This window comes from Pongo abelii, chromosome 5 (genome assembly GCF_028885655.2).
Source record: "Pongo abelii isolate AG06213 chromosome 5, NHGRI_mPonAbe1-v2.0_pri, whole genome shotgun sequence".
Lineage (NCBI taxonomy): Eukaryota > Metazoa > Chordata > Mammalia > Primates > Hominidae > Pongo > Pongo abelii.
Genome location: NC_071990.2, coordinates 69,180,574 through 69,199,654, shown reverse-complemented (window position 1 = coordinate 69,199,654; position 19,081 = coordinate 69,180,574). Strand labels below are relative to the sequence as shown.

Here is a 19,081-nt window from a genome sequence, read left to right as displayed (position 1 = left end):
CTACTCAAAGGGGAGGTTAATTATTGCTACACAATTAACCTCACAAGAAAATTAAGATTAATGAAGCAGTGCTTACTAAGTGATTACAAGTTCCTCATGACCTATTGTAGAATTATTTGTTTACCAAACACCTACATGTATATTAATAACAGATTCCATGCAAATTATTTCAATGTCTAACCTATAGACCAACATTTATAAATTATAGCCTATGTATCAAAAAAAAGGAGTAAAAGAACAAAGGAGGAAGAGAGGGAGAGAGGGAGGGAGGGGCTGTGAGAGAAATAGAAGAGAGAAAGACGAAAGAATACAAGAGAAGAAAAGGAAGGAAGATAGGCAGGAAGGAGAGGAAGGACAAAAAGAGAACAGGACAAGTTCTTACCTTTCAGCAAAACCACCATGCTAGAATAAATGTTTTTCTCTTAGTTCTGTAACAATCGTGGTTCAGCAAAGGACCACAGAACCTTCTCTCTAATGTAGTTTTAAAACAAAGAAAAACTCAAGTATCTTTAAATAAATGTTGAATGAATAGTCTCCTATAAAAATATAGAATGACTGTACTTATTTTAGTATTTATTAATTTTAAGTAGGCTAAAATAAGATCATTTTGATAAATCATACATAAAATGGGTTCTAGAGTGCTTTGCTAGCAATATATGCAGCTACCTCAGAGTACAATGTGGAATATGTGCATACATTCTTCCCCCAAAATATCATTTACTGACATGCCCATCACCTTATTACATCTGGATTACAGAACACATCACCAATGTAACTAATCATGTTTTAGCACACCACAACTGCTCCCCAATCCACCTCAACTGGACATTATAGATATGTCAGAATAGGATAGGTTAGGCTGTAGTGACAATACCAATTCCTAACTTCTCAGCGTCTCGAAAAAGGAAGTTATTCCTTGCTCATGCCTCACAGTCATCATAGACAGGCGAAGGCTTAGAGCAGAGGCTCTTCTCATTTTAGTCACTTAAGAACTCAGCTGAGAGAGGAGCCCCTTCTCTTTAGGTACAGGTATCCATGCTAGAAACAAAGACACTTTCATGGTCTTACTCCATCAATAAAATGACTCAGATCAGAAGTCAGCAATGTCACTTTCACTCACAACTCATTAGCCAGAGCCAATCATATAACCCCAAACAACCATTAGTAGTAGGCCAGTAACACAATTCCTACATAAACCCAGAATGGTAGGAGTCTGTAACAACTTAGTGAAAAACATTCATTACATCTCAATTATCTACTGATATCTAAGTAATGTCAATGCTAATAAGCTTTTTGTTGTTATTTTATTAACATGTCTTCGGTTAAGGATATTCATTATGTGTAAACACCAAAGGAATTAAGCATAATTATTATTGCTCTAATAACTTCAGCTTATTCCAAGAAACTTGAGTTTGAAACTGAAATATTTGAGGATTATCAAAACAATAAAGGAGAGGCAGAATGAATACCACCCAAATGTATTACATTTATAAAGATTTAAAATTAAGGCTTCTGAATATTGATCAATTATACTTAAAAATTTTAAAGGATTCTAAATAAATATTCATATTTACCTAAGTAAACTAGTATGTGAGAAAAACATATGATTGGAGTAAGCTAATTTGCAGGAAGATTTTTGTTTGGGAGCCCAGGGTGGAAGACGTCTGGAGTTCAGATGACCAGAGAGAAAGGTGGAGAAATGTGGTGCCTGTCCTGATGTCCAACAGGGGGCCTCAGGACAAACTGGCTCCAGACAGAGTCTGAAGAAAGTGTTTACGTTCCAGGAGCAAGAGGTAGATCATAAGCAGATCTGTTATTTCACAAGTGTGACACAGAGTGGGAAAGCGGGAGTCTCACTGCTGGCTTAAAGACAGCTTGGCTTCATGACACTAAGGTCTGTCCTAAGCAAAAGCAGAGACACTGAGTGCTGGCAGGAGATTGCAAATGCCTACCAGACAGGGTGAGGCATGGTGGAGAAGTGACAGAGAATGCTTATGGGACACTACCCAGCAGGCATTGAAGATACCTGAGAAGCACCATAGAGAAAGATGAAGACTTGCGTAAGGGGTGGGAGTTAGACTCAGGCAAACTCAATTATTGGGTTGTGTGGGAAGAACAGAGCATGGAAAAAAATTCAGCACAGATAGATATGCAGGCCGTAGGATCCTAGATAAATTATGAATTTTGTTCTAAGCAAAACACAGTAGGAACAAACTGATAGTCCTTATATATACTTGGTGATCATAAAATTGAAAATATTAGTTTTCAATGGAAGGAAGTTTAAAACATTAATTTCTTGTATGTGGCTTCATATGGAGACACTGATTTATAGTTCTGCAGTGGTTTTTCAAGAAGAGTTCCCTCTCCTACCAATATAGGAAGAAAGGAGAGACTGATTAGGCACGGCTTTAGGCTTTCTGCCCACTTCATCCAGAGCAGCTCTGTTTTTAAAAAGCTCTTATATATTGGCTTCCATTTAGAAAAAAGGTTCCACTGCTAAGGGGAGATAATGTTGTATTAATTTACATCCTACCATTTACTTATTTCTTTTGCCTAAATCAGTTTTTTATTTAGTGGATCAACTTCTGTTCTCCTAAACTCCCACTGCTCCATATTTGTGGTTTCTGTGGTCTCAGAATACAGAGGCCAGAGGCAAGCACATGTAATATTTATTATACCTAGAATTCATTTGTGACCCTTTATTACCAATTGAACACCAAAGTATGATCATTAGAAAATTCCAGGGAAACCCCTAAACAGAAAGAACTCATATGTTTTTAAAAGAGTAGATTTTTAATATACTACAAGCTAAAGTATTAAAATGTTCTCTTTCTTGGAAGTGAAATGATGCTGCTCCACGGCTGTTCACTTCATCATATTTGAAAGCAAATCCTGTTGAAAAATAAAATGGCCATGGCAATTGGCTAATTTCTCAAGCACCACTTAAAAAATATACAGTTTGCCCTTTAAGTTGCAAAAAGCAAGGCCAGCCAAAGAGAACTGACCACAGGCTGACATATCTGTAAAGGAAGCTGACCTCTCTTGGAAGCCAAAATAAACTGACATTTCTCAGTCTACAGTGCAGAGGCAGATCTTTGAAAGTTTGCCAGATTTATGTGGAAAGATTATATAAAGTAAACAGATTTTTGTCTTCCCAAGTTGCCCTCTTTTTACATTACAATTATTATAAGTAGTAAACACAAGAAGTATTTCCAAAAACATCCAGCAGACATAAAATATTTGTTTTGCATTACCTGTTCAAAAAAAAATCAAGCTGTTTCAATAGAAGTCTAGAAGAAAAGTCAGCCTTTTAATTCTTTTTTAGTTACTTCTTTTCCTCTCAGGCTCCTTTCTTGATGTGAAAAGCAACAAATGGACAAACAAAAAGGAAAAGTAAAAAGCTGTAATTTTCCTTATGAAATTATAAAGGAAAACTTAGTTGCCTTGATTGTTTTTTGGAATAAAACGAAGAAGGTACACAAAAATACATTTTGTGTATGTGTTTTGTTTTTGTTTTGTTTTGAGACAGCGATATCAACAGGCAAAATGAAACTTGAACAGCAACCAAAATTCTATTTTTATTTTCATCTTTCCATTTTTAAAATGATATAAAATTAGACTAAATTCTTAATCTGTCAGGAATTTTTATGTTTTATATGGGAGCCTTGAAGTAATTTGTTTTTGTCAGCTCACACAAATTTCTTTGAACATCTAGGGCAGTGCAAATGTTCCATTGTCTCATCAATACTGAAAATAAATATTATGTATGATGTATATGAATGTATCTGTCTTATGTAATTTTTAAAAATTGCGATGCAATTAAAAAAACCAACAGATAAATACAGAAAAAAAACCTAGAGGGCCTAAACTCAAAGAAGAGTTATTAAGACAAACACATATTGATATTTTAATTTTCGTTACTTCATTGTTATTTATTTCTCCGTACACTCGCGCTACTCTGTGCGCCCATCTACAAAAGGGATAATTATTACATAAGACCTTTAGTACATTAAATGGAAGGACCACAATATAAAACACTGATTTCCGATTTATTTTATATATACTCTGAAATCACCTCACTAACTCAACTATACACCTCGGTGTTAGTCAGGGTTCCAGTAAGAAACCTATTGTTCTCAAGGTATTTTGAGAAGCAAGTACAACAGCATGAATAGTGCTTTGAGTAAGCAAGGAAAGATAGTTCAGTGCCCAGTGCTAGAAACAATGGGGAGCCATGACTGCCCATAGGCTTAAAGGAGTAAGGCGCGTGGTCACCAGAGCATCAAAGAGGGAGGTCACCTGACAGAAGCTGTAACCTTCAACAGAGGACAGGGGCATGCAGCCAACCCACAGCAATGCAAGGGGAGAGGCCCAGAAAAAGAGACACCCTGACTTTGCTCATTTCTCACCTTCAATGCTACTTCTCAATGTATCACAAGGTAACCAAGGATGCACATTATTTCTCCAAAACATGGATTTCCCCAGACAATGATAATAAAGTAAAAATCCAAGATAGATCATCTTAGTAAATCTATACAGACTCTGAACTTGAAATACATGCTCTTTAAATTTAATAACCTTAGACTGAAAATCAATCATTTTTTTGAGACCTACCTCATATTTGTTTAAATTATGTATACAAAATAGAACAAAAAAATCTAATGAATGAAAGCTTTAATTTGTAGACACTAGTCTACATTAAGTAGTATGTCAAGGTATACTCTGATTATTGTCCTGAATAAATATCAGGTAATTTTAATGATTAGATTTATCAAATAGTCATTTAGACAGTCAATTAGATTGTTCATCTTTTATCTTATAGAGATGCTGTCAAATGTATATTCCAAAAGAGTTATGCTAATCTGAAATGATGGTCCCATTATATATTTGTAGATTAGGGTTCCATTAATCAGGTAAGATTTGGACTAAATAGTGTTGACAGATCTTTGTAAGTCTGAATATTTGTGATTCAGTTTTAAAAGTACTCCAGACATAAGAGGGAGTGAGAAAATTTATAGCTCTGAAATTCTTTAGCTTTTCATTTGATCTGCTTTGTAGTAAAATTATTTAAAAAGAAAGACCATGATTTTTAGAGTATTCTGCATAATTGACACGTCAATGGGGCAGATAATATTTACCTGACACAGTTATTGCCCATACAAAACAATATGTGCAATAGAACTTTGCAAACTGGAAAGCATTTCCTGAATGATAGGTGTTATTATATTCTTTGTATTTATGAAGTCTTTATTTAAATGCTTTAGTTATTTATTTTCTTAAGGGTGATATGTAAAGATTCTCTTTAAAAATGCATCTTATTGGAGAACAAATTCTTAGTGTTTAGGTACATAAATATAGAAATTAAAAAAAATTTTATCAAAATTTTAAAAATTGCCTTAAAAAGAAGGAACACCAGGAGAAATGTCATGAAATGAATATTGTGTACTACTCATCTAGTATGAACCACCCAGGAAAGCAAATGTTTCTGTGACATTTCTATTACCTCAACATATGTGTTGTTAAAAAGTAATTCTACCTAGATAATCTTCCGTGGTTGACTCCACAATTTTCTTAATGCTTTTTAAGCATTAATGTCTGAGTACATTTGCTACATCCTAAATATTGCAATCTGGATCCATCAGCATTCTAATGTCTTTCTCATGCCCACATTTGTTCTCTTTCAGAAAAAAAAAAACTCACTCCCCAAATAAACTTGTTTTTTAGTGGAAATAATTTGAGAAAATATTTATCCAGAATTAAGTCAGCAGGTAAATTATTTCATTTTACATGATAGAAACAGAAACCAAACAGTAACCGTTTTACCTTCATATTTTATAACGTGCCCCAGGCATCATCATTGTGTGATAGGGCTTGGTTATAGGAAAAATGCACATCAGCAAACATTTAAGATTTCAGGAAGGCTCCTATTCATTCAGTTAATTTTGAGTTAATCAGCTACATGCTCATGTATTTAGTGCATTTGTTACTTACTGAACTTTCCATACACTCTAGAAATACTTTATTAAACTTTTACAGCCATGTAGCTAGGTCATTCTCTGCAAGTGCACAAAATTCCTGGAGGATAGCTGAAAGATAATTGAATGTAGAGCCTGTGGCATTTCATAGAGTCTCATAGATGATATTTTTAAATTTTACCTTATGAAAATATCAGAATTCTCAAATTAATGCTAACCATTTTTGATTTTTTTGTTTTTTTTCAGTATCTAATTATGTAAGCATTGTGGGGGGATATTTGGGATCATTGGTCTCTAATAACTTATCAGAATTCACTGAATGAAATTCCAGCAAAGTCATCCTTTTTTCCAAGTGGTTAAATATGGACTAGCATTTCAAGATAATTTCTTTTCAAAATAGATCTCAAAACATAAACTTCATTTTGCAGAATACAGCAAAGATTAAAATAGTCAGAAATCATTTAACTTAAATAGTTTTGCAGCCGATCAGCAATGATATTCAAAGGATAGCTTTCCAGGCCCAGGATGATGCACACACCACTATCTTGATCTAAGTCGTGTATTATTAGTCATGCCTTCATCAACACAAAGGTATTGAGATGTTACCTGTTCTTCATCTAATACAAAATAGACACATATCTCTATGGCTTTATGATCCTTTGTTAAATGCTCTAAATTCATAGTCAAGTTCAAATAATTAAATGGCACTCTAAATCATTACTGATTATCAATTCTCTATGGTTTATAGCCAAAAATAAGAATAAAAACAAAGTTTCCAAAACTGCACTGATTTGAAGAGAATATTTTATATTAATGTACATTAATGTACAAAAATAAAATTTAAATGGTTGGGTACTAGATACATTAAATACCATATAATGACATCATATAATGAAAAATATATAGGAAAATTATAACTGTTTCACGTGTAAATATAATATTTAAATAAAATTCTACTTCACAAAGAAACATTATAAGCAGTTTCAAACATAATGAAAAATATATAGAAAAATTATAACTGTTTCAAGTGTAAATGTAATACTTAAATAAAATTCTACTTCACAAAGACACATTATAAGCAGTTTCAAACAGTGAAAATTTATTTCAATTACAATAATAAGTTATAAGAAATCCATGCTTAATGTATGTAGGTCTCATTCTAGAGAGCTACTACACCTTCTACACTCAACAACTTCATTATTAACAGTATTCTTTTGTTTCAATTTTGCTTTGTTCATTCAGATTTTCAACCATACACACATGAAATATGGAAATCCTTCTTAAAGTTTCCAACCCAAATTCCCTTTTCTTGTCCCCAGGATTATACTCGTTAAGAATTCCATGCACAAAACATCAAGTACTCAGTAGATTCCTAACCAGTAAATAAATAAATGTTTGCATAATAATAAAAATACCAGAGAAAAGATGTTTTTAAACCAATGTTACCACCCCTTCCTCTCCACAACACACACACACACACACACGCACACACTCTTACACAATTAAAAGTTTCAAATGGTTCTCAAAACTTTGCAGACCCATATAACTGCTATGTAGTATCACAGTTACTCAAGTCACTTCTTCTCTTCCTTGCCATTCTCCCTACCCAAAAACAAAACAAAAAATAAAATAAAATGTACTCCAATCCTGTATATGCAAGTTTTATGAAAGGTAAAAAACAAACAAACAAAACAACAAACAAAAACTTATGAAGTAGTATGAAAATTCAGTGTTATCATTTGTATTTATTTATTTTTATCAATTCCCCAGCACTTGGAAGTCCTTTTTTTTTTTTTTTTTTTTTTTTTTTTGACAGAGTTTCGCTGTTGTTGCCCAGGCTGGAGTGCAGTGGCCCGATCTCTGCTCACTGCAACCTCCTCCTCCTGGGTTCGAGCAGTTCTCCTGCCTCAGCCTCCTGAGAAGTTGGGATTGCAGGCATGCCCCACCACGCCTGGCTAGTTTTTGTATTCTTAGTAGAGACAGGGTTTCATCATGTTGGCCAAGCTGGTCCCAAACTCCTGACCTCACATGATCCACCCGCCTCGGCCTCCCAAAGTGCTGGGATTACAGGCATGAACCACTACGCCCTGCCGGAAGTCTATCATTTTCAATGTTAACTTTTTCCATCCTGGACACAGGTCATCATGTCTGGGTAATTTTATTTTATACAAATGATAAACAATTTTTAATATTTTATGAGAAAATTGCATAAGAATATAGATATGTCTGAAATAAAATGTGAGTTTTAATCAGAAAGTGTTTTGATCTACTAGAAATTGAAGAAGGGAGTTTGAGGGAAAAGAAAAGGGCACTGGGCCGGCCACGGTGGCTCCTGCCTTGTAATCCTAGCACTTTGGGAGGCCGAGGCAGGTGGATCACCTGAGGTCAGGAGTTCAAGACCAGCCTGGCTAACATGGTGAAACCCCATTTCTACTAAAAATACAAAAAATTAGCCAGGTGTGGTGGTGCACACCTGTAATCCCAGCTACTCAGGAGGCTGAGGCAGGAGAATTACTTGAACCCTGGAAGCGGAGGTTGCAGTGAGCCTAGATCACGCCATGGCACTCCAGCTTAGGCAACAAGAGTGCAACTCCCTCTCAAAAAAGAAAAAAGAAAAGAGCACTGACATTTATCCAGGGCCTAACATAACTTGAGCGTACAAGCAATCTCATTTAGTATGACACTCCATTGCAGTAGGTATTATTCTCAGTTTATTAATTAGTCAAGCTCAGTCATTTGTCAAAGGTGCTACTAAGTGGCTGAGTCATTTTAGGGACCAAAGTTTTTCTTATACCAAATCATGCTTCTCATTTCAAGGAAGTGACACACCTAGAAAAAAGTATTATCTCTGATTTCTTATTAGTTAATTGAATTGGGAAGAAATTTCCACAGTCACTGACAGGAACTGAAATATTCCAAGTCATTAATATTATTAATTTTTTTCATACATGATGTCATTGCCTATCCTCCTGTACTCTGAGAAATAAGCATTACTAGCCTACTCTGAAAAGAAGAAAGTGATAATATACAGTAGTAGTCATTATAAGGAACAGCAAATTAAAACTCAGCTCTCTTTGGTTCATGATCTTAAAACCCAATATATACAATTTAGAAAAATCAATTTTAAAATCTTATTTTTAAATGAACACTGATTTCTTTTCCAAGGGCCAGACTGCTTTTATAGGTAATACACACCAGACTGAGCCTAAAGAAAAACTATGATTTATAAATTAGATACATGGAAAAAAATCAGCTTAACAATAAAATTGCTTCTATTAGGAAAGGAAGTAAAAGAAAACATGCAAAAAGCTGGATTTTAAGAGAAGTAAAATTCCTATCTCGATTTTGATAGAAAATGAACTTGAAGTACATTAATCTACAGCTCTCGTAAAAATTCTCTGAAACACATACGTTGGCACATGTGTGTATGCATGGTATACATACAAACAAATGCACTTAAGTGTTCACACCCCTCTTAATATTTTAAATCTATTGTCTACAAAAAATATGCTACCATGTAATGGAGTTTTCTTTCTTTAATTGCTACATATATGAACTACTCCTTAATTGGCGAAATTCTAAGACGGCAAACGGAATAATTGTGGCATTTTGTTATACTTGACCAGGCCTACAATTTTAATAATATTCCATCACTAACATAGATCATAATCAAGAGTGAATAACAGTAACACCGAAACTGAGGTATAAATAGTCTTTTCCTATTTCTTGGAAAGACAGTTTATGTTTATCTTCAAAGTGTGGAGGAGAGGATTTGCAAAATGTCATTACTGTAATGCTAGGGCCAGAAAAGAGAAACAGAGAGAGAAATGAAGTCAAATAAAGAGATATAAATTGGCAAATTTTCTTACCATTTTTTTTCTAGACAGGCATACATAGCAAGTTATATTTATCATTGACATTTTAAAATAAACATATAAATAATTAAGAATGTTTGTTAGTAAGTCCTTGTTATTTTAAAAACTTTTTAAATAACATCTTGGAGATCAGGAACTGACATCAATAATGCATTAATAAAATTGGAAATTATAAAAATAATAGGAATCTTCCCCTAATAAAAGTGTTAAGTAAAAGGTGGATGCTTTCCCAAAGTCATGTACTTCTATTCTTTTTATTGTAACCTATTTATTGCTGTCTTTCCTACTGAGTTTTTTTGTTTCATTTATTTCACATTCATTTCAACCAATATTTACTAAAACCATGTTCAGAGTGTGCTGGATAATTGAAAGCCTCAGGTTTTTTTTGGGTTTTTTTGTTTGTTTATTTGTTTGTTGTTTTTTGTTTTTATTTTACTTGAAGAACTCAGTCTGGTAGAGTTAGATGGATTTTTTTTTTTTTTTTTTTTTTTTGAGATAGAGTCTTGCTCTGTCACCCAGGCTGGAGTGCACTGGTGCGATCTCAGCTCACTGCAACCTCTGCTCCAGGGCTCAAGCAATGCTCTACCTCGGCCTCCCGAGTAGCTGGGATTACAGGCTGCTACCACCATGCCCGGCTAATTTTTGTATTTTTAGTAGATAAGGTGGTTTCACCATCTTGGCCAGGCTGATCTTGAACTCCTGACCTCATGATCCACCTGCTTCGGCCTCCCAAAGTGCTGGGATTACAGGTGCAAGACACTGCGACCAGCCAAGATGAAAATATTGATGTAAAATCACGCTGCAATATGATGAATGCTAGACAAGAAGTACAGTATGTGCAAAGGCCTGTGGGATCCAGCACAGAGACAGGGCAAACTGTCAGACTGTTTCTTCAAGGAACAACAGATTCAGTAAATCGTTCTGCATTCTGATACAGTATGGCATCCTGGCAGTGATATACGAGAAAAAAAAAAGGAAGATGAAAAAAGTGTAAAGAGAAAGGTGAATGATGACTCCTAAAGTTATCTGAGGGCAAACAGAACAAAGGTAAAAAGAAATGGGGACAATTAAACTGACATAGACTCAAATCGCTTTAGATTGCAAATATGTGCTTAAAAATGCCAACACATACACACGCAGGCATGAGCTAAAGTCTACACAGGCCTATGGTGAGACTTCCTTTGGGGAGTAGAATATCAAGGATTAGCAAAGGCAGAGTAGAAAGACAAATGAGTGTGTGTGTTCAGATTTCCTGGAATCTATACAGAGATCCCAATTTCCTTTCACATAAGTAGCGCCATTGATGTCAGTAAGAAACAAAGATTCCATTAAGGCTTATTACGTGATTTAGATATCCTGCTGTGGAATTTTTCTGCCAAAACTGTTTTAATCATTTATTATAAATGAAGTGGTAAGAAATAAAATATTTTTATTTCACATTTTATATCTCAGCTATATAGTCCAGAATTATCTTCAGCAAAAGAGTCCTATAAACCATAGTAAAGACCTCAGGACAATTAAAGATGACGTTGTTAATAAATACCAGTCTTTCTCCAGACTTGTACCTAAAAACTGGTAAACCATAATGTTATTTGAGTTTTTTTTTAAGTTATAGCCATTATATGTTAAGAGGTTTTTAAAAAGCTGTCTGAAATAAGACATTTTTATTTGGAAAAAAAAAGGATTCATTTGGTTAACTTAGTTGGCTTTCACAATTTCATATAAAAATTACGGAAATAACTAAGTTTCTATAGTCACATGATACCCCCAAATATGTCAAATATGATCTTAAACAAGAAATTTTAAAAATGTACTCAAATGTAATACTTTAATGAAGCATTAGTCAAATAATTTACTTTGTATGATATATTCAAGATAACATCTGTAATTGTTGGTGTCACTAAAAACAGCAATAGTTTTCTTGCTGTTGTTTTCTGGCTATGAAATTTTTCAGTACATGAATATATTATTAAAGAAGGTTCTAGCATAAATCCTATCTCAAAGTAGGCATCCCACTCCTGAGAGTCTATTGTTTTTCAATACTAAATACCAAATATTATTTCATAATACCAGTGGACACACTCACAATATTCAACATTTGATATATCTTTGCCATCACCATCAGTATTACACAAAACAATCCGGAATCACATCTACTAAGCGTGAAGACTCTTCAAATTTGTGCCACTTCTATGGTGTAATACATGTTGAAGATATTTCTACTCAAGGCAGGCCTTCTGAGTCAGTATTTATTAGTGAATAAAATGGGAGTCAAAGGAGAGTAATCTTGTATTTATTCTTCTGCTGTCTTAAGAGACAACTTTTTTTAATAGGAAATGGAAAACACCAAGTAATATAAAATATAAGCGGAATTTTTAAAACCTAATTTTAAAAGCTGGAATTTCATGTTATCATATAGAATGACACTCTGGAATAAAATGAGATATGATTAGCACAGCTATATGTAATGATTAACCTCAAGCTCTATGTCATTATCTGGTAGTTTATTTGAAATGGTATTAAATAATTATTTATTAGTATTTTATATATCATTAATATCAAATATTGAAGATAGAATATACTTTGCTTAAGTCTGATTAAATCGAAGGTCAATAGATTTTCACATTCCTTTCCTACAACATAGCCTAGCCAAAAAGAGATTATTTAACGGGGGAAAGAGTGGTACATGTATTTTGTAAGAATTACTTAACAAATGCATCACCTACAATTGTGTCATCAGTAATTACTTATCCTTACCCTTCTGAACTCAGAATACCTAAACAAAGAACACAAATTCAGAATGTACAGAATGGAGACTATGCACTTTTACTGACATAGCATATGTTGCTCCCCTATGATACAAACTTTTTCTGGTTCAACTCTATTAACATCATACTGCACTTTAAATGTAAGTATATTTGTCAGTGAAGGTATTTCTTTTTCATTTTGCCAGTGAATTAATGACAATATACAATTTGTCTCCCATAATTTATACATCTGCTGTCTAAAATCACTCTTATTTGTCTTCACTTACAAAACAAATGACTATCTAGTAGCTTCTGTAAATCCCAGCATTATCTTAACCCACATCTCGGGATCATGATCAAAAAAATCTTTGAAAATCATGCTTAATGGGCACACAACGACTTTGTTTTTGTCACTTACTACCGTTCATATAAAAGAGTTGTGACACTGAATTCACTCTCCACTGTCATCAGTACTCAATTTTATGACAGAAATTTAACCATTGAAGAAACAGATTTTCTAAACTGTATTAAAACAACAGTAAAACAAACAAAAACCAGCTTCCTATGTTAATTGTTTATTAGCCAGGTTGTAACATCACATTTTTTGTGTGTACTGTAGCTTCTTATTCTAGGGGACACTAATTAGTTTTAAATGGTGTTAAATACCATCCCTGCAGTTGCAAATGCTTCTCTGGGATTTTTTACTACAGAAAATAACTCTTGTAATTTAAAACCACTTTGTTTTCTTCAGTCACAGCTGATAGTGAAACACTGACCTGCAGAAATCTTTAAGGTTTTCACCCCTCTCTCACTGCCATTAGTCTGCAATTCATTTTCTAACAGGTCTTTTCCTCTCCTACCATTGCTCTTCCATAATTCCCATCCCTTAAATTGCAGCCAGCAGAGAAATAGCATTAGGCTATTTAGGTTCTCCATCCCTCTACTCCCCCTTACAAAGCCTTGGCTACCCTTAAAGAAAATTCTCCAACAACGTGTCAATTTTATATTGGCCACAAAGACAACTTCTGTTGGTTGAGGAAAAGCAAAGAGGGACTGGAGCTTGGCGACTGGAGTTTGGCTGTCCCTTTCCACAGACTGGGATCTTTGTGGCGATCAGAAAACATTTCCTGCATAAGAAATCAACACACTCTCTGGTTGCAGGATTGGGAAGCAAGAACTAATATGTATCAGCAGTGTCCTTAAAGGAGTGGAACACAACATCCATTAACCTTCCAAACAACGAAAGTCATTTTCTCAAAATATGTCACGCTTTCTTGCATTATTAAACATAATCACAATCTCAAATCCTCTGGTAGTTCCCTCACCGGGGATTGGGTGAAAACTATAAATCATTCCTGTACTTTCTTTTTCTTCCGCATTTCCGTTGCACTTCCTCCCCCTCCTTCCCCCCAGCTAGCTCTGAGACGTTCCCTCTCTTCGTGTACGTCAACAGGGGACTAAGAAGATAAAGGCAAAAATTCACTCTCAAGAGGCGGATGGGGGCTTAAAGGATCAGTATGTGTTTTCATTGCACCCCGCCACCCCGTCCTCAGGTGACTCCAGAACCAAAAGACCTGGAGAGTTTGCGTTTCTAGTGAGTTCCTTCTGACCCAAGAAAGAGCAAGCGCGCGAGATTTTTGTGCAAGCACCTCAAATAAAATTCCAGACCAGGGGAGAAGGGGAGGTACCCCTGCCTTCATGTGTCAGGAAGTCATTTGGTCCAAACAGGCAAGCTATTGAGTTTGCACCACCTTTTAGTCAAGATGCCCCAAGATCAAACCTGGAAATGGGTGGGGAGTGAGAGGGAAGGACTCCGTGGGGATAGGAGAGAGGAAGTAAAGTGGACGTTTTGCTGGGGTGGAGCAGAAGGGAGATGTCTATAAATCCATTTCACAGGTGGAGCGTGTGTGTGTCACCACGAGGGGCTGCAGCCTGAATAAAGCCACCCCTCTCCCTCCTCACCAATCTCTAGTGCAAGCTGGCTCTAGGTTTCTGCATCTTTCTCCCGAAAATTCCACCCGCACTTCCAGCGCATGCTGCTGAGCTAGTCCTCACCGCCCTATCTCTAAAACCTTGAAACCTAAAACTAGCTCAAGAGACCTTTATCAGTGAATAGCACAAATCAAATGAATCCAAAAATGACAATAAAGGATAAATAATTAGGCCTGTGTGTTGAAACAGCACGTTTTAACTCCATCCCCCAAAAGTGCTCCCCCGCTCACCTTCCCCTCTCCTTCCGCCACTTACCTTCTTTGGGTGGTCGCTTGGCCTCCCTGGTAAGATTGCAGACTTGGGTGGTTTGCAGCTCCTGGGTCAGGCAGCCCTCTGTCTGCTCATTCAGGGGTAACACCACGTTATTTAACAAAACCAGCGACTGGTCGTCGATCCCCCACTCTCCCAAATGCTGAGGGCAGGTGCATTTTGTATACATGATCCCACATGATTCTGTTCTCCCATTTTCTGATTTTAAGCAGCTCTCCAACCAAGTACATAATACATGGCAACCAAACTGGCTTGGGCTGACCTTGTTCAATACCAAAAACTCAAAAAAAGATTTCTGATCTTCTTCCCCCTTTTTCTGTAATCCTGGGAAATCAGTTGGAAATACTCGACGTATTTGAATAAAATTTTTATCATACTGTAGAAAAACGAAAGCATTCTTGGAATTGCAGAGTTGCATTATAGAATGATTCTTTCTTAAAAGATCCTTTATTTTTTCATGGGAGAAATGATCAAACTGATAAGCCAGGAGTGAAAAGTTAGAGCAGCTAAGGTCCTTTTTGGAAAATTTCAGGTAAATGCTATATTTGGTTGGATCTGGATTTTCCAGCGTCCAAGTGCAGTTTGTAAAGTTTTTAGGAAACATTTCACTTACAGAATACGATCCATAAATGACTCCCTTCACCAAAGTTGAACACCAGAAGTCTTGGGCAGCATTAAATCCAAACATAACCAGGAGATAGGTGGAAAATATATAAATCAGCAGGTTACGAACAGCCTTCATCCTATGTCATTTGGCCTGTAAAAATGGCAATGAAAGTAAATTGCAAGTAGGAGTCTACGTGCATTGAGAAAATAAACTCCTTTCAATATTACAGCCAGCTGTTTTCAAGATTTCAGTAAAAAGCCCTTTTTAAAAGAAGGGCAGGTAATTTTTATTTTATAACACAGGAAAATTATCTGTTGCTGTGTGAACAGCGCCCTCATGTGGCCATTCACAATGGTCAAATTCGCAACATTCAATTTAAAAATAACATTTAATAGATTATTAATAGGAATGCCCTAACTTATCTACTAGGATATCCTCCACGTCCATCGTTCTATCGAATGAAAAGGGAAAACATGGAGTTTTAAAGCATCATAATGTAAATGTTAATTGTCAAAATAGTATTAATCAGTCTATATACAACCTTTTCTCTCTCTGTCCTCTGCCTGCGGTAAACACCATCATACAAAATCTAATCTGATAATCTGGGAACAGCTGTCATCACACTGTTTCTCTTCTCTTAAATGTGAAAAGTAATGATTATAAATTATGGCCACAATTTTAAAAGCACAAATGATAATTTATTACAGATGGAACATCATCTCCCAAACGCCCCACTTGCCTTTGCAGGGACCACCATGTGAACTGCTCAGAAATTCCTTTGCAAAAACATGGGCATTCATGTGGATTAGTTAATTTTAAAACCATCATTTGAGAAAGGGCATAGATGAATAAATACATAGGGGAGACTTGTTCAACATCACCATTGAGAACCAGGATTTAAGGCAGTCATTTCAATGTGACATGCCCTTTTGGGATACATAAAGTGGATCACTGTATTAGTATCTGTATCCAAAGGTGGTATCAGTTAAAAAAAAAATCCAGAACCTTAGTAATTGAGCTGGTTTCAGTCTTTTAATTTTTGAAAAATTATCTTATCAACTGTAATTTAAGGCTTACACATGGTAATAAAATACATTAGCATTTTTGTTCCTAGCAGATTTCAATTATTGAATTGCTCCCTTTCCAACAACAACTCCAAAGCTCCTCTTTTCTTTTCTTTTTTTTTTTTTTTAATTTCAACCCTGGCTTTGGATAATAAAGTAGTCCTTGGTTATATTTACCTCTGTAAGTTGTTATCCAAAAATAACTTGAATATTTTTCAGCTTTAACCTTTAAGAAGTTATTTCTTAGAATAAATGACACTGCTTTTTGTTTGTTTGTTTGTTTAGCCTTTGAGCTGATAAAAGTGATGCCAAGTTAATTTTAAAAGTCTTTAGGCTGCAGTCTCTTCCACTGTTCTGTAAACAGAGACAGACATACAGACATATAGATAGTTAAGAGTTTTCATGTCTTTGCCTGGGTCTTCTCTGAACCAAAGGATAAAACCCTCTTCCTTCCCATTGCATAACACACACCAACGCATGCACACCAAATCCAGTGACCCAAGTCCCTGAAGATAGATCTGCATTTTCCAGATTATAATTCAAATTCTATGTCTTGATATAGGCAAACACAGCCCCAACTCTAAATCTCTATATAGCAGCAGTTTAAAATAACATCAGAACTGCTGGGACCATCAAAACAGTGTTCTCTGTTTCAAGCAAATAGCTCAATGAATAATGCATTTTCTTCATGAGAAAATAAAGCCAATGAGCATTTAAAGGTTAAAAAAAAAACCAAAACAGAGAAAGTTGTAAAAAATTCTGGAAATAATTTCCTTTTTTTTTTTTTTTTTTTTTTTGGTGTTGCACTTTGCAGGCAATGCAGGTCTGCGCAGTGTTCTTCAGGATAGAGTGTAGGCGTTGAGAGCCAATGTGACAATAAGTGTCTAAATTAGGAATTCCATCCATGAAAGGGGACTTCATTTTATAATCAGGAACTCAAAAAGAGGTCGTATGTCTTTTCCTAATGAAATTGGTACTTTTGCTTCCATTTATTTGACAGTGCATGTCTGCAATGCCGTGCTCATCAATGATCAGAAAGAGTGAGGAAATAGCTCTGAATTCACTTTAATGCCTGCTCAAGAGAGCGCACTCAATATAATGCTCTTTATTTTTAATCAGTCTGGAGTACAGAGTCTTGTTTTGTTCTAAATAATAAAAAATAAATCATTACCCTCACCCCCCTTTGGACTGCAGGGCCCGTTCGAAAAGCCGTATTTCCCTCTTAAAGAAGGGGTGGGGGCGGGGGCAAAGGCTGGCCACGGAGGTGTCAAGGATGTTTTATTTATTTATTTATTTATCTCTTGCTGAGAAGCAAACCAGCATTGAGTTTAGCTATTCTCAAAACTGATTTTCTGGGTGACACTTTAGTTTAGTCGAACATAGACGGCGCCATCACTCCACAGATTTTTTCCCCCAATAGAAGACCCACTGCCTTCTCTTAACTTCCTTTTAACCGAAAATTTTTCCCCTCATAAAATTACCCCAATCACACAAAACTGCCAGATTTTCTAGGTCTCTCTGCTTATTCCTTCTGATCCAGCACAGCTCTTGAAAACCAGACTTCTCTAACTTTTCAACTGCGGCGTTTAAGTAAATGCAGACAGTCGGATCTGCTCACAGCCTCCCCATCCGCCAGCAACAGCCTTTCCTTTCATTTTCCTCCCTTCTCAGACATTAAGCCCAAAGCTCCACGGTGGCGACCCCCGACAGAGAAAAGGTGACCCCTGGACCCCCTTCCTTACCTTCCACTCCGAAAGCTCAGGGAGGCTCTTGCTCTAAGACACCAGCACAGGCACGCGTCCCAGCAACAGTGACGGAGAGACTCCCCTTCGGTCCCAATCACCGTTGCCCATTTTCCCCGGCTCAGCTTCCAAAATCAGGATTTATTTTTAAAAATGCATACATACGAAAAGCAAAAGGCGGGAGGTGGGAACCAAAGGGGGGTCGATGAGAGAGAGAAAAAAAAAAAAAGCCACCAGGAGCCCAGAACCTTGCGCCTTATACAACTGAATCCAACCTCCAAACCGAGGGGGGCTAAAGGGAGCGAGAAGCCCCCCCAAGGGAGACTCTAAGGAACCCCCAAAATGTAAGTGGCTTAAGAGCGAAGATTTGTTTCATAAAAGCTACCCCAACAAACCGATTAGCCAAGAAGCAAAGAAAGCGCTGAGACGAGAAGTGACCGGCGGCGGCGGCGGCTGCTACGGCAGATTTGTTGGGGCGGTGGGTTTATTACAGGAGTATTCGTGGTCGGATCGGAAGGCTCAAGCTTATGCTTTTTCCTCTTTCCGCTTTCCTCCCTCCTCCTCCTTCCCCCTGCAGGTACTGATGGACGGACGGCGACTAAGGAGAGGGGGTAAAATCCTTGGCTGGTGATGTCGGAAAGCTGTTTGAATGCCCAGCGAGGAGGGAGGCGCGAGAGGGAGCGAAATAGTAAAGCTCTGTCTCCGGTGTGCGCGCCGGCGCGCGGTGCTCGCTCTCCCTTGGGCGCGCGCGCGGGGGGTGCGCGTGTTCCGGGAGCGCGTCCGCGCGGCGGCCTCCCGCGTGCTCGTGT

At 36.5% G+C, this 19,081-nt stretch overlaps 2 protein-coding genes across 4 annotated transcripts in view; both read right to left on the bottom strand.

Annotated features, from left to right (window-relative positions):
- Nucleotides 1-15,601, bottom strand: part of ADGRB3 (adhesion G protein-coupled receptor B3) — a 747,209-nt gene extending 731,608 nt beyond the window's left edge. For 2 of the 3 annotated variants that reach the window (XM_024248975.3, XM_054557672.2), the window contains exon 1: nt 14,845-15,601. In XM_024248975.3, coding sequence (XP_024104743.3) covers nt 14,845-15,601 — 757 coding nt within the window. The remainder of the gene's footprint in view (nt 1-14,844) is intronic. The other variant, XM_054557676.2, reaches the window with a different exon arrangement.
- Nucleotides 15,602-18,305: 2,704 nt separating this feature from the next.
- LOC129059970 (uncharacterized) lies at nt 18,306-18,383 on the bottom strand. Its single transcript, XM_055078598.1, has one exon. It carries the CDS (start codon nt 18,381-18,383, stop codon nt 18,306-18,308), a length of 78 nt encoding a protein of 25 aa, XP_054934573.1.
- Between the last annotated feature and the right edge of the window lie 698 nt (nt 18,384-19,081).